The 25579-nt window shown below is 36.2% G+C and overlaps 1 protein-coding gene across 11 annotated transcripts in view; it reads right to left on the minus strand.

Annotated features, from left to right (window-relative positions):
* Positions 1-25579, minus strand: part of NF1 (neurofibromin 1) — a 260084-nt gene that overhangs the window by 22503 nt on the left and 212002 nt on the right. For all 11 annotated transcript variants that reach the window (XM_059908698.1, XM_059908697.1, XM_059908694.1 and 8 more), the window contains 14 exons: positions 25204-25544; positions 22607-22809; positions 13580-13773; positions 12004-12144; positions 11571-11850; positions 10869-11083; positions 10569-10630; positions 10311-10425; positions 9676-9777; positions 8188-8328; positions 5064-5190; positions 3383-3514; positions 2245-2380; positions 928-1085 (listed from right to left, as the gene is read on the minus strand). In XM_059908698.1, coding sequence (XP_059764681.1) covers positions 928-1085; positions 2245-2380; positions 3383-3514; positions 5064-5190; positions 8188-8328; positions 9676-9777; positions 10311-10425; positions 10569-10630; positions 10869-11083; positions 11571-11850; positions 12004-12144; positions 13580-13773; positions 22607-22809; positions 25204-25544 — 2347 coding nt within the window. The remainder of the gene's footprint in view (positions 1-927; positions 1086-2244; positions 2381-3382; positions 3515-5063; positions 5191-8187; positions 8329-9675; positions 9778-10310; positions 10426-10568; positions 10631-10868; positions 11084-11570; positions 11851-12003; positions 12145-13579; positions 13774-22606; positions 22810-25203; positions 25545-25579) is intronic.

Below are 25579 nucleotides of genomic sequence, written 5' to 3' on the forward strand. Positions count from 1 at the left end.
CCGCACGCCTAGAGCCCGTGCTCCGCAACAAGAGAAGCCACCGCAATGACAAGCCTGTGCACCACAACGAAGAGTAGCCCCCGCTCACCACAACTAGAGAAAGCCTGCGCATAGCAACAAAGACCCAATGCAGCCAAAAATAAATAAATAAAATAAATTAAAAAAAGATAACAGTCCTATGTGACTAGTAATAGTGATTAACATTCATGGTTTCAATTTCTCTCATGGTTTATTGGCAGGTTATTTATTTTATACTTCTTTAGCCAAAGTTGTGTAAGAGCACCTTTGCATTCAATCTGTGGTGAGGTGGGATCAGTGGGCTCTCTCGTTATTTACTTCAGTTTTTGAAAAGGGAAAAAGGGTCTCACAGCATTTCAGGTATATTTCTCATGGTCAAATGTTGATATAACCAAGCAATTTTAACTTCCAAGAACCCTATCTTCTTACAGTAATCAAAAACTCTTACCTTTTTGTCTTTTTAAAGAAAAGATGGCAAATAGTATTATTATAGCTTCATAGCATATTCATGTATTCTGCCCTCAGAGGGTAATTTTGGGAAATATATTGTTAAAGGCCCTGCATCTGAATGCTGCAAGACTCTTCCTTTTCTGTGAGTATCTAATGTCTCTCCTACTCCCATTTCCCTTCTGCCTGGCCAAGGCAGAATAAAACAAGTAGAGCCACAATATTTAGTCTAAGAATCCCCGCAAAACTGTTTCAAGATCTCATTCTCATTCCTCTATCTTAACTGATATGGCTTAACTGATCTATCAAACTCTCTCATAATTGGCATCAAAGACTTTGCTACATCAAAAACAGGAAATTTTGATAATCTTGAACAGCTTCAAATAATTTTCCAGGAGTGAAAGTATCTGACCATTTTTGAAAAGAATTCTAAAACTTTCTACATAATTTAGATAAACTAACCAAGCAACTTCTTCGTGTTGGCCTGAGAAGGCTGCCCCATGTCCAAGCTCATGGATTTCCTGGCTCGGGGACTGGTCTGGCCCGCAGGTGGATAGCTGGCTGCAAGGTACCCTTCAGAACCTTTGGGAGAGGACCATGGCTGATTCTCCTTTAGTGTCCTGAGAGATTAAAACAATTGAGAAGAATCAATAAACATGATGACAAATACAACCACTGCTGGCCCTTCTAATTGGCTATTGTATTTCCCAATGGCAGAGACCAAGTAATTTTAAAACTGTACTTTAAAGCTCTTTAGGGTACAAACTCTTAATCTATCCCCAGGAAGTATCCACTTTCTTGCCATGACATCTTATACACAGTAGGTACTCAACAAATGCTCAACTGAACTGTACTGCATTGATTTTTTAATCAGGGAGAATCAAGTCTAAATAAGCAATTGTATCCCTGGTTTAAAAACCAAGGGGGAACACAGTCAAACTCACTTTCTCCTTTTCATAACAAAAAGGGCATATCTCAAAGAAATATAATCATAGGAATGACTGAAGAGTAAGACTACTGAAAGCCAAGTATGCCTGGAAAGCTTTTGCATACACTGTTAACATCTCAGCTGGAAATTGCTGAGGGCTTTTTATCAAAAAGTGGGATGTTGATAAATTTAATGATATAAGCACTACAAACACAAGATTATTTTCCCATGTTCAACACTGTACCTAAAACTTAAAGGTATCTTTGTTTAACTGAAAATATAAAAAAACTCCAAATGATGCTATTTTCATGTAATTTCTCTATGTTTTAGTGAAAAATATACCACTCAAAGCAACATACAACAGGATATAATTTGATTATCTTAACATCTAAATCTGTACTATAGAAAACTTTTTAGTAACTTTAGTGTGATATGAGTAAATACAATAAATATGTTGGCACGTGTATCTTTTTACAAATCTGTATAGCTTAGTTTTCTATCATTAAGCATGTAATGTTGCTTATATTTCACATCAGGTTTTCCTAGGCCTTTTCCTGCAATCCGATACTTTCAAGATCATCTCTTTTCATTATTCAACTGATTTGTGCTTAAAAAGAGGCAAACTAATGTTAACTAATTAGCACAATTAGATTAGAAGAACTTTCCTTCAACTAACACACATAAAATACTGTACATTTATAAAATGAGTTTTGATTTACACACTCTTCCTAGGTTATCTTTAGAGTCCCTTCTATATTACCTTCTGGATTACTCTGCTGCTTGCCTCCATTGGCATGGAATATTGAAATCTGATTGTAATTATGAAATTGTGGGAGAAGAAGTCCATTTACCTATAGCTAGGGTCACCATGATGAATGGGATATGTATCCATAGGAATATTTTCCATTGAAATATCAGTAAGAAGAAGAGACTTTCTATGTTTTAGGCTACAGCGACTTCGAACCTCCTCAGACACTGTAAGTAAAGCTAAAAGGAAAAAGAAGGAAGATTTAAAAATTTAATAAATCACAAGTGTGACTTAAATTAGGATATACTTCTTACAACCTCCTGAAGAGAATAATAGCTGTTAAACATGAGAGTATGAAGTTTAAGGATATAAAACACTTAGGACAGACTTGTTTATGTTAAAGCGTTTATAGTCTGTTTTGGAAGACTGCATGTAAACATGAAACTTATAAAGAGATTTAAATAGCACCTTATATTAGTCAAGTGCTTTAATAAACACTGGACCTCAACAGACACAAAAGGTAGGCAGGGCAGGACTATAAGGTCCATTTCTTAGAAAAATACTCTGAAATGTTAAATGATTTGCCCAAGGTCAAATAATTCAAACAAAAAAGTTGCCACAAACTGAAGTCTGCTAAACTGGGAATCAGCACTTTCCAACAAACAACGATGTTCAAGAACTGTGTTATACATAAGTGCTAAGTGTTGTTGAGAGGAGAAACACAAATCAGATAAGAGCAGATAGGGACGGTATAATGGAATGGTGGGGATGGGCAGACAGTCTAGGTAAAGCAAAGGGCATCAGGAATGAATATTAAAGAAGCATAAAGGCACTTCTAGGAGATGGCAAGTAGATTAGCTTAAAATAGCCCATCCATTTGGAGAGGTAATAAAAAATGAGGCCTATGAAATTAGAGAAAGGGGACAGAATCAGGAGGGCTGCTTAAGGGCCCAGGATGCTAGGCTGAGGCTTCTAGATTTTATGACAGACAACAGGGAGCCACGTGGTGTCTTGAACCAAAGATGACTAAGGGAACACATTTCACATATTAATGCAAATTCTTCTGTAAGGAAAAATGTTTTGGCAAAACTTTCCAAATTTTAACCAATGCCACAGGACTGAACTGTGAACTCTTTACCCTGCCAAGCAACCAGCGGAAGGACCCAGAGGTGTCTGTACCTTTTTCATGGTCCTTAGATATAGCTGTGGTAAGATTAATTTTGTCTATTTTGTGTTTTTACCTGCCAAGTAAGCCACGCTCTGTGTATTCACCTCAAATTTGTCACAATTTCTATGTTTATTAACCAGAGTTAGTAGTGTATGCAAAATTCTGACCGTTCTTGCAACAATGGCAGGTGAAGGATGCCTGTATCCTACAAAAAATAAAAACAAACAAGAAGTTAATTCATTCTTTCATCAAGTATCTGTTGAATTCTTATTCTGTGACTAGCAACTTTGCAAGGAAAGGAAGTATGTAAGGGGAATAGCCATTTGGGAAGGTAAAATATATACATATGTGAATAGTTAATTAATTACCTATAGGATTAAGCACCAAAAATGTATAGAATAGAAGAATGTTCCCTGGAACTCGAAGGTACCTCAGGGAGAGGAAAATTAGAAGATGATGGTGTTTCAGATCTTCTATTCCCTAAAGCAGCACAAGGAATTTTTAAAAACCTATTTAGTGTAGTTTGCCTTAAGATATGCTTTGAAAATAGGGTTCTATCACTTAAATTTTTTTTTTAATTAAAGAAAAAAGTCTTATGATATAGGGAGTATAAGCTCTCAGAGCCCAAAGAATCCGGTTGATTAGAGGGTAAGCTTGCTCTCTGGACAACTTTTAATCACTAATGCTACTCCATTTAAAATAGGGGATTTGTACATTGAAAATATTTGGTATTCTTCTAGAAATATAGAATAAACAAGCATTTTATCAGCCTAGTTGCAATCCATCTTCTTGGTATCCTGTAGTAAATGTAGTATCTTTTAGGCAATGCCTATTCACTTTAGAGATTAAAACTGTCAATATTTTTTGCAGAAATTTCATAAGGTGGTGAAATCAAATGTATACATTCACAATGGTAGGTGTATATATATATTTGGTTAAAAACTGGGGGAACCTCTATGATCCCTCAAGCTTAACAATCATTTAAATTGATACCTAACTGCAGATTCAAGCTCTAGTTTGAGTCTCTAATTTTGGCCAAATCTAAAGCCAGCAATTCACACCAGCTCCTTATCCCAGGCCATACTTTACACTGTTTTTGCTTATGACTCACCCCATTTGCCGTTCCTGTTAACTGCAGTCTTGGGCCATGACTGCCCCACATTAATAAACCAAAACTAACACTCAGCGAAGTCACCAGTAGGGAGTAAAGTCAGGTGAGGGAGTGAACAAGCTGGCTCTGAGGAAGAGCTGGAGATCACTGCTATAAGCAATGCAGAAATGCGGAGGTGGGAGGATGGGGCACCAGAAGGGTGAGGGTCTATGGTATGTGACAACAGGATTGATCAACAGTAAATTAGTAACAAGTTAAGAAAATCTGTGGTCAAATCTCTAACATAACATTTTCTAACATGAGTTACTCAAATAACATTTATTGATTTGCAGTCTATCTTATTTTGATAATCAAAACGATACTTATCAATAAGTAGCATTAATTAATAAAACAGCTATTAGAAAGTTCAGTACTTAGAAATTTTATAAGAATCAACTCCTTTGCTTTTTAAAGGAAATTTGATATTTGATGTGGAAATTAGGTTCTATTAAAATATATACTGAACAAAACATAACTCAATAAGACATACAGTTGCGTTTAAAGTGAGACACATGAGCCAAATTATTTCAAGCACTCAATCATTTCAGTTACTTCTGGCTTCTCGACACCATTTCATAAAAATATTCTGACATAAGGCCTCTACCTTTTAAGAGGTGTCCAACCAGTGCGAAGTTAAAGTTAGAGTTGAAATTGAGTCCAACAAAATGATCCATTTGTTTGCAGTGCCATTCCAGAGGATTCCGGATCGCCATGAATACTTCCTCTGGACTCTATTAAAAAATAATCATGAGATGGCTGATGGGGTTCACAAAGGAAGGATCACTTATTGGTTTTTGTTTGTGTTCAACAGCTACGACAAGGTAGATACTCCTTTCAGGTTGAGAGAAATTATTTTCAGGTGACTACAGAAAACCACAGAACATTTAAGGTACTGCAAATAAATTAGTGCAAGATAGTTAAACATATAACTAATAAGGTGATGGAAGATAAAACAGCTTTGATTTACAATGCAAAGTAAGTGACTGTCAATTTATATCCTGGTGACTTTTTAAAAACTAAAATTATTGTTATTTTAAATAAGACCATGCACTGAACTGTAGCTGGCACTTTGTGTACTATGATGACTGGAAATTCAAGAGAATGAAGAGAGTTCATATTTACTGAGTGCCTGCCGTATACAAGTGTTAGATACATTATTGTATTGAAACCTTAAAGCAATTCTATGTAATAGGTATTAGCTCCACTTTACGGATTGACAGATTCATTCATTCATTCTTTTACTTATCAAATACTCATCACATGTTTTTGATGTGCCAGGCATGGTTCTAGGCTCTGCAAGTACGTCAGTGAACCAAACAGACAAAAACTACTCGCCCTGGTGGATGTGACATTCTGGTGTGGGAAAACAAGGAAATTGAAACTCAAAAATGCGGTGTAACTTGACCTCTAAATTAAGATTTTTTTTTAGATTGGGGTATAGTTGCTTTACAGTGTGTTAGTTTCTGCTGTACAAGGAAGTGAATCAGCTATATGTATACATATATCCCCTCCCTCTTGGACCTCCCCACCCCCACCCCCATCCCACCCATCTACGTCAAAACAGAGCACGGAGCTGAGGTCCCTGCACTATACAGCAGGTTCCCACCAGCTATCTGTTTTACACATGGCAGTGCACATACGTCAATGTTTCCTAAAGTGTGGTACCAGGAATACCTGCTTTAAAGTCACTGATGATGCTTGTTTAAAGGTGGAAAGTACTGGGTTCCATCTCAGAATCATGAGAGGTGATAAGGACCGGGAATTTGCATTTTTAAAAAAAGAAGCCCTGTGATTTCCTTATGCACAGAGATTTTTTTAAAGCAAAAACTGAAGGTATTTAGGGTCATGTTCAGGTCTGTCTAGATTTCTATCTCAAAGAAAGGAAAGCATAAGTCTATAAAATAAATGTAGAGAGATGTTTCGAGCATTTTTTATAATAGAAAAGATGACAAACAAATCAAATATTCATTAATGGGCAAATGGTTGAATAAACTGTGGTTCATGCATACTGTAAAATACTCTGCAGCCATGAGAAAGAATTATACACACACACATACAAATGTATATATATACACACACACATTTATGTGTGTGTGTATATATATATACATGCTTAGAAAGATGTTCACTTAATTGTTAAATAAAAAAGCAAGTTGCAGAATATCATATAAATATTATATAAAGTATTAACCTACTATATGTTCAATTTATATATATATATTTTCAGCTTTATTGAGGTATAATTGACAAATAAAATTGTAAGATATTTAAAGTGTGCAATGTGATGATTTGAACGATGAATGTATATCCTCTCACATACATGTTGTGAAAGGATTCCCTGCATTAAGTTAATAAACACATCCATCACCTCACATATTTATATCCCATCCCCCTTTTTGGTGAGAACATTTAAGTTCTATTCTCCTAGCAAATTTCAATTATACACTACAGTGTTATCAACTATAGTCACCAGGTTATACAACAGATTCTCAGACCTTATTCGTCGTTCATTCTGGTGACTTTTAACAGGCTTTATTATCTCTGATTCCTAGTATCCTGGGGCACTGGAGGCAATATTAGCTTCTGCTAATGGGCTATTCTGGCAATGAAAATGCCAAGGCAGATACTCCTAGACAAACACTTCACTTACAACTATTCTTATATTCACAGAAATGGCCAATAGGTAGCTCTCTCTCTGACCACCACTGTCCGAAGACCACCCCAGAAAACGGCAATGGGGATTAGGAAAGAGAGGTTCTAGTCCCACATCAGATGTACAAACATGAACAAGTTACTTGACTTCTTTGTTCTTTTCTATCTTGTAAAATGGAGGTCTGACTGATAAACTTCAAGGTAGCTTCTACCTCTATAATTTTGTTTCCATACTTCCCAGAGCCCCAGCTGTTCTGGGTCTACATAAGATTGAACGAATAATTTTTAGATGAGGTATCTTCACACTTAAAACCATGCTCTGGTTCTGTTTCTTTCTACCCACAAGCTCTGTTAATTTCACTTCAAGCAAATCTCTTGTTATATGCACACATCTATCTTAAAATTCCTCTCTTTTCTCCTAGACTCGTCCCATTTTTTTTTCTCCAAAGACAAAAGGAATACAATTTCTTACTGTTATATTCCTTCCACTGTCCTCTGTGAGCCAAAATCCAACCTCAATCAAGGCTGATAAATGTTAAGAGGGGTGGTGATGGTATGTTTTAAAGTGGGATTAAGCAAACAAAAACTAGTACAATTAAGTATCCAAAAGTTTCCTTTAGACTCTCCAAACTCCTTATCTGCTTCTAATTATACCTATTTTTCATTAAGTACCATAATTCAATAAAAGTAAGCTCATTTTTAGATTATTTCTTCGTGAAGTGAAATGGGGGTGGGGAATGCTAACTTTTACCTTTGGGTTATGAAATTACAACTGAGTGTACAGTGCATTGGACAGCATAGGGCCTAGCATGGTAGCTATTATTATTACTATTTTTATCCCTATTCTGTTTACTAATATTGGGCAAATACTGTTTTCTGCTATTTTTATATAAAAAATATGCAAAGTTTAAACAGTTTTTATGAGCTGGTAAGGAACTATACTCATAATAAGTTGCATTACAGAAATTCGTATTTAAGTTATGGACCTCTTCTGATTTTAAAAGATAACAACAAGAAAAGAGGGAGGAGCTCTAATGTGCTTGGTATTTAGGAATACCAAGTGGAAGCTTGTTCACCTTGTCATTGAATATCCGGAGACTGTCTAAGGTGTGCAGGTTTTGTTCCAGAAGTGCGGTGCCCGCTGAATACAAGTTGACCTCATCGAGCTGCAGCACGGCCACAGCTACCCAAAAGAGGGCTTTATGCAAAGGGGAGTCCTGGCAAGGGAGACGCACTGCAGGTTAGCAAGATGAACCACAAACAGCCTCATCAAAACGCACTGCAGTATAAAACGGATGTTATCCCGCAAATTATGCATGTTTTCTCTTCTGGAGAAGGTAAATATATCAGCAAGCTCTTCCTCTATTCCATGTGTGTAACTGAAGACACTGTTACCAGGCTGAGAACCTTGGCATTTCCTTTGATTGCTCCCTATTCTTGGATTCTAAAACCCAGTCACCAAGTTTTGTTGATGCTTCCAAAGTAGTCCCTTTTGCATCTGCTTATTGCTAATGACACTGTGCCGTGCCAACCTTCTTTATTCTAAAACCTGGTCACCAAGTTTTGTTGATGCTTCCAAAGTAGTCCCTTTTGCGTCTGCTTATTGCTAGTAACACTGTGCCATGCCAACCTTCTTTATTCTAAATGCAGATTCTTTCTGCCTCCAGTTTCTCCCTGCTCCAATCCGCTGTGCACACGACTGCCAGAATGACCTTCACCCTCACAGTGAAGATGAGAGAACCATTTTGTATAATTTAGGATTAGAATGTTTGTAGAACATACAACTCAATACCAGGAATATACAAGTATTTATTTCTCAGTAATCTCTCTGAAATCTGGCATATCTTTGTACTCAATTCACAGAATACAACTTTAGAGTTGGAAGATAATACTATGCCATCATCTAGTCCATTTTACTCATTTTATCAATGTGGAAACATGATGTCCAGATGTTAAATGACCTGCTTGAGGTCACAAAGCTGAGATGATCTCAGACCACCCTAAAACAGTGGCTATTATCATCTTATTCCTTTTAAACATTACCTTCACTTAGCACCCAAACTTTTGATTATCAGGTATACTTTACCCAGCTTTACATTTCTTCACAATAATGGTCACCAATTAATATATCATGTATTTTAATTACTTTGTTTATTATCTAGCCACTCCTCAACTTCTACATTCACCCTAGAATGAAAGTTCCACGAAGGCAGATAATTTTATTGGCTTTGTTCAGTTATATATCTCTAGCACCTAAAACAGTACTTGGCACATAGCAGATGCTCAATTATTACTTACTGGATAAAAGAATTAAGAATATATACCCATCTGTCCTTTAGCACTGATGAGACAACACGCAAGCATTTGAGAACATACTGCCCATACTTATTCTTCCTCTAATGTAAATACTTCAAACAACGAAATTTTAAGGCAGGAAGTTCTACTTTAACTACAGCTCTTTCTTTATAACTTCTCAATCCATCTTATTTTCTGAATTCTGAAAGAAAATAACATTTAACACTGATACCCAAAATGAATGCACTCATTTTCTGCACAGTAATTACCTTATTAAGAAGTGGTTGTAATTTGGTTAGTGCTATTACTGTAGCTTCTATCAGAACTTGACTGTTGTAAGTATCAGGTCCTTTTAAGCAACTCTCAAGCGCCTTTTAGGGAAACAGAATTCTTTATTTTACTTTCATTGAAATAAAACATTAACTCCTAAACTGAATCTCAGAATTATTTCAGGAACAATTTCTTATTTAATAAGTGTGAGAATTATTTCCAGTGCTGTGGTGATTTTGGTAGCTAGCTCAAAGCACATTTGGGTTCTTATTTTAAAATATCTCTATATTATATTCTAATATAAGAAGTCAGGCATTATTATAGGTAATTACAAATATATAATTTTATATAAGGCTAGTCTTACCATCTAGTTAAATGCTTATAACAAAATATTAAGAGTACCTTCTACCAAAAGAAATACTTAATTTTCTTTTTAAGATAGGTTCTCTAGAGAGAGGTTTTTTTCACTTCAAAGAATTACAATAAAAAAATAATCAAAACCCATTTTTTAAAGATTCAATAAGCAACATACAAGATATTTTATTAAATTCAAATTTAAATGTCCCTTAGAAAAATTCAAGATATACTTTACAACTTGGGAGCAACAAATAGTTGGGAGGAGAGGAGGAGGTACCTTGCTGAGAATACGGATAATCTGCTTTATCTGCCCATGAGACACTCGTTTGCTAATACAGCCAAAGACAACAAGAGCTCTTGGTTGCAGGGATGGATTATATTGGAATGCAAATCTGCAATTTAAAGATCCAAAGAGCTTATGAAAACCTTTGTGTTTATATATATTAAATAATTAATTAAAATATTGATTATGCAATAGTATCTATCTTTTCAACAGTACACGTACTTTTGCAACTTAAATTTATTTGGGACATACCTTTGAGCTAGTTCTGTCCACTGGTCCAGCCACTTGCATGTTGGAATATCTCTCATACATGCCTAAAAAAAAGATACTCTGAATATATTTATGTATATAAATGTTTATAGAAACATTAAAAAATGTTTATTATAATGGCACTAAATAAGTGACATATATATTACCAATAAACACATTCCATGGGAGTGTTTTTATTTAAGCATTAAGTACGAAACAGCAGAATAAACCAGTATTTCTTCTATACAGTACCAGTGGATTTTTAAAAATGAGCTTAGTTTCTTATCATTTTGCCTTCTATACCTCCATGATCTCCAACAAAGCTTCTGTGACTGTTTCCAAGGATGTCAAAGCAAAAGTCTCCCTCTCATAGGAGCCAGGAGAGAATGACCTGTCCCGGTAGCTGGAGCGGAAGGCAATGACAGCAGCTGACTTGACTTTGCTAATGCCAAACAGCAGGTAAAATTTGGGTAATGAGAACTCTGTCAAACTGAGTCTCAAAACTTGCTTGGTCTCTTCTGTAAAAGAAAAAAGGAACAAGTAAAGACTTTAAAGATACTATTTTTTTAATTCTAAAGTGCCATAGTTCATTTTGAATTTAGATAATTTGAATATCATATCAAAATTACATAACAATGCTCCCTAAACCAACCCTCTGGATACACGAGCTTAATGCTCATTACATAACTCCCTTTACGTACAAATTCGTGCTAGTAAAGCAACACTGTCAACCGGTGCTGAGCCTTCAGCTTATGTGATAACTACTAGAGTCTACATGACAAACATGCACAGAACATCTTTGCCATGGCTTGAGATGGAATGGAAGTAATTCATTCTTTTTCTTTTTGATTTGATTATATTTCATATCATTAACATAGGCTTGATTAAGCAGCTTGGTATTAAGGTACCATAATAAATAATAAGGTAATCTATGCCAGTCAAGTGTCAAATGTGTAAAATGGAGAAAGGAACTGGTGAAACACAAATTGCTTTCCTGGAACTCACCACTAAAATGAAGCTGAGAACAAGTACACAGAGAGTGAATGATATTAATGACCAATCCATGTGTGGAAGCTCTAAGGGAGAGTGGCCCTGTGGCTACTAAGAAAGTAACGACGTGGAAGAGGTAGGGGAGATGAGCTGCCACATCAAGGGAATTGTTGAAGGACAGCATCAGCATGTAGCGCGCTAGAATAGCAATATCGTCCCACATAAGATGTTGCTCTAAAGTAGGAGTTGGAGATAAGCATGTCTTGTCAATTATTTTGCACATCCTTCCAATAACCTGTAAAGAAGCAGAATTTTAAAAAACACGGGAGTTAAACAGTTTTATCACAAAAAATTTCAGTTTAAAATGACTCATTATAAAACAAAAAACCTCCTGATAATAAAAAGATACATCAAGCCATAGCCCAGAAGGCAAAGGAAAAGGGATTACCTTGCTTGAAACCAATTTCACATTTCCAGAAGCCAAAGCTACAGCAGTATCTGCCATCACCTCAGCTTTTATTGATCCCAAGCCACCCGTTGCACTGGTTTTGATGAAACTGTCTAGTACAACATCAAGGAGGTCTGTAATCTAGTGGAAGAGTGAAAGATAACTTATGTTTTAGCCATTCTGTCAACTTAATTTTTAACTTAAAAATAGTTCAAGGAGTAGCCCAGTCAACATGAAAATTCTATTTTACCTGAGGCCTCCAAAATACTAGGTTTTATTTACAGACCTGTCAATAAATATAATTTATCATAAAATATCCAGGAAAGGATGAGAATATTCCCTCAATTCCTTCAGAGACCAGCATTCAAAAATTTTAAATCTCTACATATATTATTTTCACTCACTCTTTTTTTTTTTTTTTTTACTATTTTATTTTATTTATTTATTTATTTGGCTGCGTCGGGTCTTCGTTGCTGCGCACGGGCAGGCTTTCTCTAGTTGCGGTGAGCAGGGGCCACTCTTCGTTGCGGTGCGCAGGCTTCTCATTGCGGTGGCTTCTCTTGTTGTGGAGCACGGCATCTAGGTGCGCAGGCTTCAGCAGTTGCGGCTGGTGGGCTCTAGAGCGCAGGCTCAGTAGTTGTGGCGCACGGGCTTAGATGCTCCGCGGCATGTGTGATCTTCCCAGACCAGGGATCGAACCCATGTCCCCTGCATTTGGCAGGTGGATTCTTAACCACTGCGCCACCAGGGAAGTCCTATTTTCACTCACTCTTAAAGCACCTCTGTTCTCTTCTAAGACAGTAATGTATGAGCAGTATAAAGTACAATTATTTTAAAATACAGAAATGACATCAAGTACTGAGATGTTTTGTAGAGCTACAAAAATGGCTGCAAGGTCATTTAAAATTATTTGGAGGATTCACAGCATTGAGTAAGGGTATCACCTCCTTCAATGATTATCTTGAAGAAATGGTAGCATAATTCTTGTCAGATAAAAAATAGTTACATTATACTATTTTAATATTGGCATTCTTATGCTGGAACTGTAAGTGAGAGCAGGTGGCCCAAACAACATCATTAGCAAACATTTACTGACACCTATGGTATAGAGGGTACTAGAATACACTCTAATGCACTATTTATTAGAAACAACATCAGATTTTTACAGTTAAATTCTACATGCAGCCATCCCTTGGTAGCCTTGGAGATAAGTTCCAGGACTCCCTGCAGATACCAAATTCCCGGGATGCTCAAGTCCCTTACATAAAAAATGGCTTAGTACAGTTGGCCCTCAGCACCTGTGGGTTCTACACACTGAGAATTCCGTGGGATGACTGTAATTATGCCATGGAGAAGAGTGCTAAAATAATTAGTGTTTCTCTGGCTCTGAGACATGCATGAGACTTCTACAACTCTGAAGCAGATCAAGAATTAGGTGGGTGTCTGCATGCTTTTTGAAAGAGGGGACTGTCTTTTCTACAGCTACATCCCTAGCTTAGTGCTTTGTACAACGTGGGTATCAGATAAATATCTGCACCAAGGAGGTACTAGATAAATGTTTGAGCAAACTCAATACCTGCCCAAGGCTCCCCCATATTTTTGCTTGAATAGATGGATACATCTGTTTCTCGTTTATAGTCATTGTTATCAGCTTATCAAGAATCGCAGTAACTCTTTGTCTTTTGGCATCATCATTGTGCTTACAAAAACGTACTAGATTTGATAGCCATGGAGTCATGTATTCCAAACAAAGGTGTTTCAATTCAATACCTGGGGAAAAAAATACACTATTAGCACAGATGGTCCATGAAAATTACATCAACAATTATTTTAAAATAAAAGACTGGGGGAAAAACGGTAAAAGATAAAGACCATTACCTAGAATCAGACCTGGAGAAAAGAGACTTGGCAAATATATGACTGAAGATAGAGATGAAGAAAGAGAACAACCCTTAAAGAAAGTAATCTTCAAAGTCATTAAGCCAATTTTTGAAAAGTTTTATTTTTCTCCCATTTAAAAAAAAATAAATTTATTTATTTTATTTTTTTGGGCTGCGTTGGGTCTTCGTTGCTGTGCACGGGCTTTTCTCTGGTTATGGCGAGCGGGGGCTACTCTTTGTCGCGGTGCGTGGGCTTCTCATCGTGGTGGCTTCTCTTGTTGTGGAGCACAGGCTCTAGGCGCACGGGCTTCAGCAGTTGTGGCACGTGGGCTCAGTAGTTGTGGCGCATGGGTTTAGCTGCTCCGCGGCACATGGGATCTTCCCAGATCAGGGCTCGAACCAGTGTCCCGTGCACTGGCAGGCGGATTCTTAACCACTGCGCCACCAGGGAAGTCCTTATTTTTCTCCCTTTTAATAACTTCTCTTCTAGTTAAAATTTTTCTTGCTTTACTCTAATTGTAAAAGGAATATGTGGGTAATTACAGGAAGTTTGGTAAAAGGAAAGTATCACCACAATAATGAAACCAATATCAATATATTCGTGGATCACTTGATCTCTCCATAGGCTTTCAAATCTATGCAAAGATAATGTATATTCACATGTGTGTATACACAGACATAACCCATCCCAACTCCTCCACAAAAAATTAGGGTTATGCTATATACGCAGTATGATCTGAATATATTTTTCACTATATATTATACTGAGATTTACTCAGCATTAAAAATTCTCCAAAGACATCTCGTAACTTTTTATTTTGAAATAACTTCAGACTTACAAAAAGATACAAAAATAAAGCAAAAATTCCTCTATATAACTTCACCTAGAGTACAGTACCCAAAACATTTTTTAATTATGTTAAAATATACATAACATAAAATCTGCCATTTTAAAGTTTACAGTTCAGAGAAATTAAGTACATTCACATTGTTGTGCAACCATCGCCACCATCCATCTCCAGAACTTTTTCATCTTCCCAAACTGAAATTCTGTACCAAAAACGTTTTTAATGGCTTCATATTATTTCATCATATGGAGATCCAACAAAGTAGTCAGTTCTTCATTATTTACTTTTAGACTGTTTCAATTTTTTGCTATTATAAATAATGTTATGTGAAGTTCAAAATAAATCTATGGCAACAGAGGTCATAATACTGGTTACTCTTGGTGAGGACAGGTATTGACTGAGAGGAGCCTTCCGGATGCTGGAAATGTCCTGTATCTTGACCTGGGAGATGTTTTGTGGTGTATGCACATGTAAAACTTAATCAAGCTGTTGATTTAAAATTTGGGCACTTTATCGATAAGATATACCTGAATTAAAAAAACCTAAATAAAAAATAATGCTATGATAAACATATGAACATTAATTCCTTAGGATAAATTCTAAAGAGTGGAATTATGATTCCAAAAGCTATAAACATCCATAAGGCTATTGATATCCATGTCAAAACTGCTTTCTAGAAAAGCTGCTCTCTTCACAATTCCAAAGACATTGACACTGAATTTTTTAAAAAATATCTTTGCCAATTTGATAGTTGAATATATTATCTTACTATTCTTTCAGTTTGAACTTCTTTGAATTTATTAGTGAACTCTTAAAAACATACTCTTTCTTAGTATGACCTGCATGTTACTGTTGATGCATTTTTCTTATTAATCCATAAGAATTCTTCATGATAAAGATATTACTCTTTTCTCATATCTGCTGCAAGCATACTTAAGTTTTTTCTTTTTAATCTCTTTTTTTTTTTAAGTAGAGATTTTGAAGTTTTACATGGTCAAAACTGTTCACCATTTCCTTTGTTTCCATCTGTCACTTTTTTGCTTCATTAAGTCCTTACTCACTCACAAAAACTAAATATTATTCTTCCTCATCTTTTTTAAATGGTCCCAGTTTTTATATTCAATTCTTTTTTTTTTGAATTTTTGAATTTTATTTTTTTACACAGCAGGTTATTAGTTATCCATTTTATACATATTAGTGTATATATATCAATCTCAATCTCCCAATTCATCACACCACCACCCTCCCTCCCCCTGCCGCTTTCCCCCCTTGGTGTCCATATGTTTGTTCTCTACATCTGTGTCTCAATTTCTGCCCTGCAAACCGGTTCATCTGTACCATTTTTCTAGGTTCCAAATATATGCGTTAATATATGATATTTGTTTTTCTCTTTCTGACTTCACTCTGTATGACAGTCTCTAGGTCTAACCACATCTCTACAAACGACCCAATTTCGTTCCTTTTTATGGCTGAGTAATATTCCATTGTATATATGTACCACATCTTCTGTATCCATTCATCTGTCAATGGGCATTTAGGTTGCTTCCATGACCTGGCTATTGTAAATGGTGCTGCAATGAACACTGTGGTGCATGTGTCTTTTTGAATTATGCTTTTCTCTGGGTATATGCCCAGTAGTGGGATTGCTGGGTCATAAGGTAATTCTATTTTTAGTTTTTTAAGGAACCTCCATACTGTTCTCCATAGTGGCTGTATCAATTTACATTCCCACCAACAGTGCAAGAGGGTTTCCTTTTCTCCACACCCTCTCCAGCATGTTGTTTGTAGATTTTCTGATGATGCCCATTCTAACTGGTGTGACGTGATACTTCATTGTAGTTTTGATTTGCATTTCTCTAATAATTAGTGATGTTGAGCAACTTTTCATGTGCTTCTTGGCCATCTGTACGTCTTCTTTGGAGAAATGTCTATTTAGGTCTTCTGCCCATCTTTGGATTGGGTTGGTTGTTTTTTTAATATTGAGCTGCATGAGCTGTTTATATATTTTGGAGATTAATCCTTTGTCCGTTGATTTGTTTGCAAATATTTTCTCCCATTCTGTGGGTTGTCATTTCATCTTATTTGTAGTTTCCTTTGCTTTGCAAAAGGTTTTAAGTTTCATTAGGTCTCATTTGTTTATTTTTGTTTTTATTTCCATTACTCTAGGAGGTGGATCAAAAAAGATCTTGCTGTGATTTAGGTCAAAGAGTGTTCTTCCTATGTTTTCCTGTAAGAGTTTTATAGTGTCCGGTCTTACATTTAGGTCTCAAATCCATTTTGAGTTTCTGTGTATGGTGTTAGGGAGTGTTCTAATTTCATTCTTTTACATGTAGCTGTCCAGTTTTCCCAGCACCACTTATTGAAGAGACTGTCTTTTCTCCATTGTATATCCTTGCCTCCTCTGTCATAGATTAGTTGACCATAGGTGTGTGGGTTTATCTCTGGGCTTTCTATCCTGTTCCATTGATCTATATTTCTGTTTTTGTGCCAGTACCATATTGTCTTGATTACTGTAGCCTTGTAGTACAGTCTGAAGTCAGGGGGTCTGATTCCTCCAGCTCTGTTTTTTTCCCTCAAGACTGCTTTGGCTATTCGGGGTCTTTTTGTCTCCATACAAATTTTAAGATTTTTTGTTCTAGTTCTGTAAAAGACGCCACTGGTAATTTGATAGGGATTGCATTGAATCTGTAGATTGCTTTGGGTAGTATAGTCATGTTCACAATACTGATTCTTCCAATCCAAGAACATGGTATATCTCTCCATCTGTTGGTATCATCTTTAATTTCTTTCATCAGTGTCTTATAGTTTTCTGCATACAGGTCTTTTGTCTCCCTAGGTAGGTTTATTCCTAGGTATGTGATTCTTTTTGTTGCAATGGTAAATGGGAGTGTTTCCTTAATTTCTCTTTCAGATTTTACATCATTAGTGTACAGGAATGCAAGAGATTTCTGTGCATTAATTTTGTATCCTGCAACTTTACCAAATTCATTGATTAGCTCTAGTAGTTTTCTGGTGGCATCTTTAGGATTCTCTATGTATAGTACCATGCTATCTGCAAACAGTGACAGTTTTACTTCTTCTTTTCCAATCTGTATTCCTTGTATTTCTTTTTCTTCTCTGATTGCTGTGGCTAGGACTTCCAAAACTATGCTGAATAATAGTGGTGAGAGTGGACATCCTTGTCTTGTTCCTGATCTTAGAGGAAATGTTTTCAGTTTTCCACCATTGAAAATGATGTTTGCTGTGGGTTTGTCGTATATGGCCTTTATTATGTTGAGGTAGGTTCCCTCTATGCCCACTTTATGGAGAGTTTTTATCATAAATGGGTGTTGAATTTTGTTGAAAGCTTTTTCTGCATCTATTGAGATGATCATATAGTTTTTATTCTTCAATTTGTTAATATGGTGTATCACATTGATTGATTTGCATATACTGAAGAATCCTTGCATCCCTGGGATAAATCCCACTTGATCATGGTGTATGATCCTTTTAATGTGTTGTTGGATTCTGTTTGCTAGTATTTTGCTGAGGATTTTTGCATCTATATTCATCAGTGATATTGGTCTGTAATTTTCTTTTTTTGTAGTATCTTTGTCTGGTTTTGGTATCAGGGTGATGGTGGCCTCAGAGAATGAATTTGGGAGTGTTCCTTCCTCTGCAATTTTTTGTAAGAGTATGAGAAGGATGAGTGTTAGCTCTTCTCTAAATGTTTGATAGAATTCACCTGTGAAGCCATCTGGTCCTGGACTTTTGTTTGTTGGAAGATTTTTAATCACAGTTTCAATTTCATTACTTGTGGTCTGTTCATATTTTCTACTTCTTCCTGGGTGCGTCTTGGAAGGTTATACCTTTCTAAGAATTTGTCCATTTCTTCCAGGTTGTCCATTTTATTGGCATAGAGTTGATTGTAGTAGTCTCTTAGGATGCTTTGTATTTCTGCGGTGTCTGTTTTAACTTCTGCTTTTTATTTCTAATTTTATTGATTTGAGTCCTCTCCCTCTTTTTCTTGATGAGTCTGGCTAATAGTTTATCAATTTTGTTTATCTTCCCAAAGAACCAGCTTTTAGTTGTATTGATATTTGCTATTGTTTTCTTTGTTTCTATTTCACTTATTTCTGCTCTGATCTTTATGATTTCTTTCCTTCTGCTAACTTTGGGTTTTGTTTTGTTCTTCTTTCTCTAGTTCCTTTAGGTGTAAGGTTAGATTGTTTATTTGAGATTTTTCTTGTTTCTTGAGGTAGGCTTGTATTGCTATAAAATTCCCTCTTAGAACTGCTTTTGTTGCATCCCATAGGTTTTGGATCATCATGTTTTCATTGTCATTTATCTCTAAGTATTTTTTGATTTCCTCTTTGATTTCTTCAGTGATCTCTTGGTTATTTAGTAACATATTGTTTAGCCTCCATGTGTTAGTGTTTTTTATGTTTTTTTTCCCTGTAATTGATTTCTAATCTCATGGCGTTGTGGTCAGAAAAGATGCTTGGTATGATTTCAATTTTCTTAAATTTACTGGGGCTTGATTTGTGACCCAAGATGTGATCTATCCTGGAGAATGTTCCGTGCGCACTTGAGAAGAAAGTGTAATCTGCTGTTTTTGGATGGAATGTCCTGTAAATATCAATTAAATCTATCTGGTCTATTGTGTCATTTAAAGCTTGTGTTTCCTTATTAATTTTCTGTTTGGATGATCTGTCCATTGGTGTGAGGTGTTAAAGTCCCCCACTATTATTGTGTTACTGTCCATTTCCTCTTTTATAGCTGTTAGCAGTTGCCTTACGTATTGAGGTGCTCCTATGTTGGGTGCATATATATTTATAATTGTCATATCTTCTTCCTGGATTGATCCCTTGATCATTATGTAGTGTCCTTCCTTGTCTCTTGTAACATTCTTCATTTTAAAGTCTATTTTATCTGATATGAGTATTGCTACTCCAGCTTTCTTTTGATTTCCATTTGCATGGAATATCTTTTTCCATCCCCTCACTTTCAGTCTGTATGTGTCCCTAGGTCTGAAGTGGGTCTCTTGTAGACAGCCTATATGTGGGTCTTGTTTTTGTATCCATTCAGTGAGCCTGTGTCTTTTGGTTGGAGCATTTAATCCATTCACGTTTAAGGTAATTATCGATATGTATGTTCCTATGACCATTTTCTTAATTGTTTTGGGTTTGTTTTTGTAGGTCCTTTTCTTCTCTCGTGTTTCCCACTTAGAGAAGTTCCTTTAGCATTTGTTGTATGGTGGTGCTGAATTCTCTTAGCTTTTGCTTGTCTGTCAAGCTTTTGATTTCTCCATCGAATCTGAATGAGATCCTTGCCGGGTAGAGTAATCTTGGTTGTAGGTTCTTCCCTTTCATCACTTTAAATACGTCATGTCACTCCCTTCTGGCTTGTAGAGTTTCTGCTGAGAAGTCAGCTGTTAACCTTATGGGAGTTCCCTTGTATGTTACTTGTCGTTTTTCCCTTGCTGCTTTCAATAATTTTTCTTTGTTTTTAATTTTTGCCAACTTGACTACTATGTGTCTCGGTGTGTTTCTCCTTGGGTTTATCCTGTATGGGGCTCTCTGCACTTCCTGGACCTGGGTGGCTATTTTCTTTCCCATATTAGGGAAGTTTTCGACTATAATCTCTTCAAATATTTTCTCGGGTCCTTTCTCTCTCTCTTCTCCTTCTGGGACCCCTATAATGCGAATGTTGTTGCGTTTAACATTGTCCCAGAGGTCTCTTAGGCTGTCTTCATTTCTTTTCATTCTTTTTTTCTTTATTCTGTTCCGCAGCAGTGAATTCCACCGTTCTGTCTTCCAGGTCACTTATCCGTTCTTCTGCCTCAGTTATTCTGCTATTGATTCCTTCTAGTGTATTTTTTATTTCAGTTATTGTATTGTTCATCTCTGTTTGTTTGTTCTTTAATTCTTCTAGGTCTTTGTTAAACATTTCTTGCATCTTCTCGATCTGTGCCTCCATTCTTTTTCCGAGGTCCTGGATCATCTTCACTATCATTATTCTGAATTCTTTTTCTGGAAGGTTGCCTATCTCCACTTCATTTAGTTGTTTTCTGGGGTTTTATCTTGTTCCTTCATGTGGTACGTAGCCCTCTGCCTTTTCATCTTGTCTATCTTTCTGTGAATGTGGTTTTTGTTCCATAGGCTGCAGGACTGTAGTTCTTCTTGCTTCTGCTGTCTGCCCTCTGGTGGATGAGGCTCTCTAAGATTCTTGTGCAAGTTTCCTCTCAATTCTTAAATATGTTGATAGTTAGAACTTATTTTAACATCTTGTGGTTTGGCGTTAAGATGAAGACCCAACTTAATTCATTTCCCAGCCTCATTTCTTAAATGATTTACTCTTTCTTCTATTAGTTTGTGATACTTCTTTATCAATCTGTTTCTCTTAAAGTGATGTGACTGCTGATTATTGAACACCCGTTTTAATTATTGTACTGTTGTTATGTGTTAAGATATCTGTTAATTCAAGCCCCTCTCAGTTTTCTTTCCTTTCAATATTTTCTTAGCTATTGTACTTTCTAGTGAAATGTATAATCATTTAAAGTTCTACCTCATTCTTAATCCTCAAATCTCATAGATATTTTAAAGGAATTACATTGATATTGTAATAATCTGGGAAGAACTGTTCATCCAGGAACACAATACCTGTGTCCATTCACTCAAATCTTTTCTTTTCAAATTAATATGCTTCAATAAAGCTTTATACTTTTCTTGTTTTGTCAGTCTTACACATTTTCTTTTTAGGGTTATATTCTTACATCTCTTAACTGTAAAAATATATAGTGATCTGGTCTCACGGAATTTTCAAAGCTTTCAATTACTCAATACAGAAAAATCAAGAAATATGTATGAATGCATTAAAAAAGTTTTATGTATTATAGAGAGAGAAAGGGAAGGGAAGAAAACGTCAGGAGGAACTTCCCTGGTAGCGCAGTGGTGAAGAATCTGCCTGCCAATGCAGGGGACACGTGTTTGAGCCCTGGTCCGGGAAGATCCCACATGCCGCGGAGCAACTAAGCCCTTGTGCCACAACTACTGAGCCTGCACTCTAGAGCCTGTGGGCCACGACTACCTAGCCTGCGTGCCACAACTACTGAAGCCCGCGTGCCTAGAGCCTGTGCTCTGTAACAAGACAAGCCACCACAGTGAGAAGCCCATGATCTTCATCGAAGAGTAGTCCCTGCTCGCTGCAACTAGAGAAAGCCTGCATGCAGCAACGAAGACCCAACGTAGCCAAACATTTAAAATAAATAAATAAATAAATAAATTTATTTTAAAAAACTATAAAATATTATTCATGACATTGATAAATTAAAAAAAAGAAAACGTCAGGAAATAAGCTGGGAGAAGAGCAACATTTATACTACTATAGGATCTGAAGACGGACAGACATAAAGAGTAGATGTTAAATTTATGACACTTATCAAAGCCAAGTCAGGAGTTGACTCTGGACCCTGTATTTTGTGCCACTGCATTCTCCATGAACTGTACATGAACAATAAAATCACAGTTCAAAGTCAACCTGAAGAAAAGAGAAAATGACTACTTCCCTAAAATCAAGGAAGTGGATACTTTACTCATCAGGAATAACCTGCTAAGAAGAGAAATACTGAAGCTAATTAAACTGAAATAGTACGAAAAATGCTTTGTAAGTTGCCCAGAGACACAGACAGTATCAAAATCTTGTCACCTTGCTTGTATTGCCAGAATTTTGGTGGATTTCTCAATGTGGTCTACTATGAAGTTTCTTCAGTCAGACGAAAAAACAGAAGAAGTGGAACTATACTAAAGATTTCACTGGCAAATTCTGAAATGAAACGGTTGTCTTTGAATCTTCTTAGAATCATTGTTAGTATTAAAGAAAATTATCATTACTTACTAGATTTGCTAAATCCAGAAATACACTCTTCCAAAAATTCTAAGGTGAGGTGTGGCTCATTGGCTGCCAGTGTCTTACTAATAGAGACAATAAATAAGGTGTTGTTGGCTGGGATACATAAACCTGATGTCTCTAGTAACTGGCCCTCGATTTTTAAATTAAAGGTACAAGTTAAGGCACACAGAAGATTATAGGCAGCTGACCTAGGAGAAAACACAAATTAAGTTGTTTTAAAACTTATTTTTTCTTATAATTCCAAAATTTTTTCATAACATACAACTTAACGATTCTATAACCAAGCATAGATCAGCTATTTTTAAATTTTATGATCAATTAGAGATAAGATTTTGTGATTCTATGGTAAACCCAAAATACCCCTTTATCATTTAGGGGTTTTTTTAAAAGGGAAATCTTCACATAACCAGAAGAGAACTGTGAGGCTCCTGAGACAGCGAATATAAGGCCTTTCTAAAAGACATTTCATTGGGATATAAGATATGAGAATTTTATGGTCTTAAGATGGATCAATATAAAGAAAGTCAAAATAAGGCATATCATATTTTCAGTGAGGCCAAAACTCAAACTGTGGCTCCCGCTCCCACTAGATCCAGTTTTAACTGGGATAATGAGAAATGAGATGGCCCTCATCAAATTAGATTGTTAAAATCTTTCATCAGCATCTACTGAATTTCTTTCTAGGTGTCCTACAAGTTATACTACAAACTAGAGGTCAAACATTTTTTTAGTATAATTAAGTCCCCCCTGCCATTTTTTTCTTTTATGAACTCCTACTATTATACATAAGCACTGAATTTTAAAAAAACCACAAAACCCAAACCATAATATATATCCAGGTTCCATGAGAACTAAAAGCTCCCTTATAAATGTCTAAAAATATACTTAAACAACTTAGGAAACAGCTCAAAAAACTCAATTTTTAGATTGATTTTTCTCCCCTATCCACAAAAGAAATGGTTTGCTCAGTAAATTTCAGGTTTTCCTTACCTCTGAACTTTCATCATGCTAATATATTTATGCAACAACCATATGGGGGGAAAAAGCCACTGAAATTATAAGTCTGCCTCCAGGCTTTTTCTCTGCGACAACATGCTTCAGCAAAAAGCAGAAGCTGTCAGCTTGCTTTATTTCACAAGAGAATAGAGGTTCATTCAAGCTAATAATTGTTGGAAGTTTGCTAGCATTCTTCTATAAGGAATTTTGAATTAGAAATTCAAGACAGACTTATAGTTCCATTTTCCTAAAATGGAAATATTAAGATCATTGTTTCTAAGTTTATCTTTTGTTAACTCCTAGGAATTCTGAGTGATACTATTTTGACAGTGACTTTCACTCTGTATATTTCAACAGCTACAAAGAATTGGGATTCCTCAAACTGGGAGTAGGTGTCACAGACTCCTCTGAGATAATGAAAGCTAAGCATACATGAAGTTTTGTGTATATTTTCCAGGAGTTCATGCACCCCATGAGGCCCATCCAGGTAAAGAAATCTTGCTGATTTTTTTTTTCCTCTCAAATAAGGGAGAATTTGGAATTCTAAAAAGCCCATTTATAAACCTGGGTTATATTATACCCAAGGGAAGATTTTCTGAAGCTAAGAATTTATATCTGTAAAAACTTGACAGTCCCAAGGTACCTGGAACAAAAAATTATCTTAACATGAAAAGGAGAGGGGCACAAGAGGGAAGTGGTGCAAAGAGACGATGGCAGAGAGAGGAAAGGGTGGGTGAAAGTTGGGAGGAAATAATATTTGCTAAGCACAAACTATTATGCTAGATGCTATACTATACTACCACACATTTATTAAACTTTTGTAGGTTTATGAGGAAGGCAATGTTACCTTTATTTTAAAAATGAGGCAACTAGAGCTCAGAGAACTTCAGTACCTTGCCCAAAGTCATACAGAGAAGCAGGTCTAGATTTAAACCTAATCTACTGACTCCATAGGCCCTGCCCTTTCCTCATTCATGTTTCGATTACTAAGCCTAACCAGAACCAATTATATTCTGCTCATCTGACATCTGTATTTGTCTTAAGCTTTCTTTCAAGAATTTTGTTAAAGTTACACAGGTGGAAACTATGCTATGTTACTGAGTTACTGAACACTAAGCCCTCCTTTTCTTTTTTTTTTCATTTAAAATGCTAAAGTTATAAGCCCTCCTTTTCAAACAATGATAATCTAATTTGACTGCGAGCAAACTTAATAGTGATGTACTTTCGAACATGGGAAAAATTTAGAGAACTCAGAAAAGGAGAAACTTAATTTAGAAATAGACTTTTAGGGAAAAAAAAGACTTTTGTTTTAAAAAAACCAAACGAACAAAAAAACCCCCACCAAAACTGCTATGCTGTATGTTTCAGCTGAAAGTTGAAAGAACATACATTGGTTTAGTGTGAATCACCCTATTCAGAATTCCACAGTTCATGCGAACTGGATGAGGTCATACTGGTTAACCAATATAGAATACCTGCCAATTTACAGTATTAAGGTAGAGGCTGCTTTAAAAGTTTATTAATTGGTCTCTTTTTAAAACCAATAAACCTTGAATAAGATTGAAATGAGTTTTTTATAAACCTACCGTAAACTAGGGTCTGAACTGCCTAAATTAAGTAATGCGATATTGAGCAGTGTCCCAGGGACATCTTTTGGGCGAATCTTGGTGTGCTGGGGGATGGAGTCAGGCTGTGACAGCTCCCAACGTGTCCGGATGTGAATGATAGACTGAACGATGGCTTCACACTCCTGGTGCATGAAGGTCAGCGGTGTGCCCTGGTTTGCGATAGTTAAGGTGAACTGGTTCTCATCCACTAGGCAGATCTCTTCAATTTCCGAAGCATAATAGATATCATTTAGAAAGACTGACTGCCCCAGGACTTTTGTTCGCTCTGCTGAGGTTACTTGAACAGCAGTAGAACCAACCTGAAAAATGGTAGCAAGAGGGTAGAGCGGAAAAG

The sequence above is a fragment of the Balaenoptera ricei genome, chromosome 20 (genome assembly GCF_028023285.1).
Source record: "Balaenoptera ricei isolate mBalRic1 chromosome 20, mBalRic1.hap2, whole genome shotgun sequence".
Taxonomy (NCBI): Eukaryota; Metazoa; Chordata; class Mammalia; order Artiodactyla; family Balaenopteridae; genus Balaenoptera; species Balaenoptera ricei.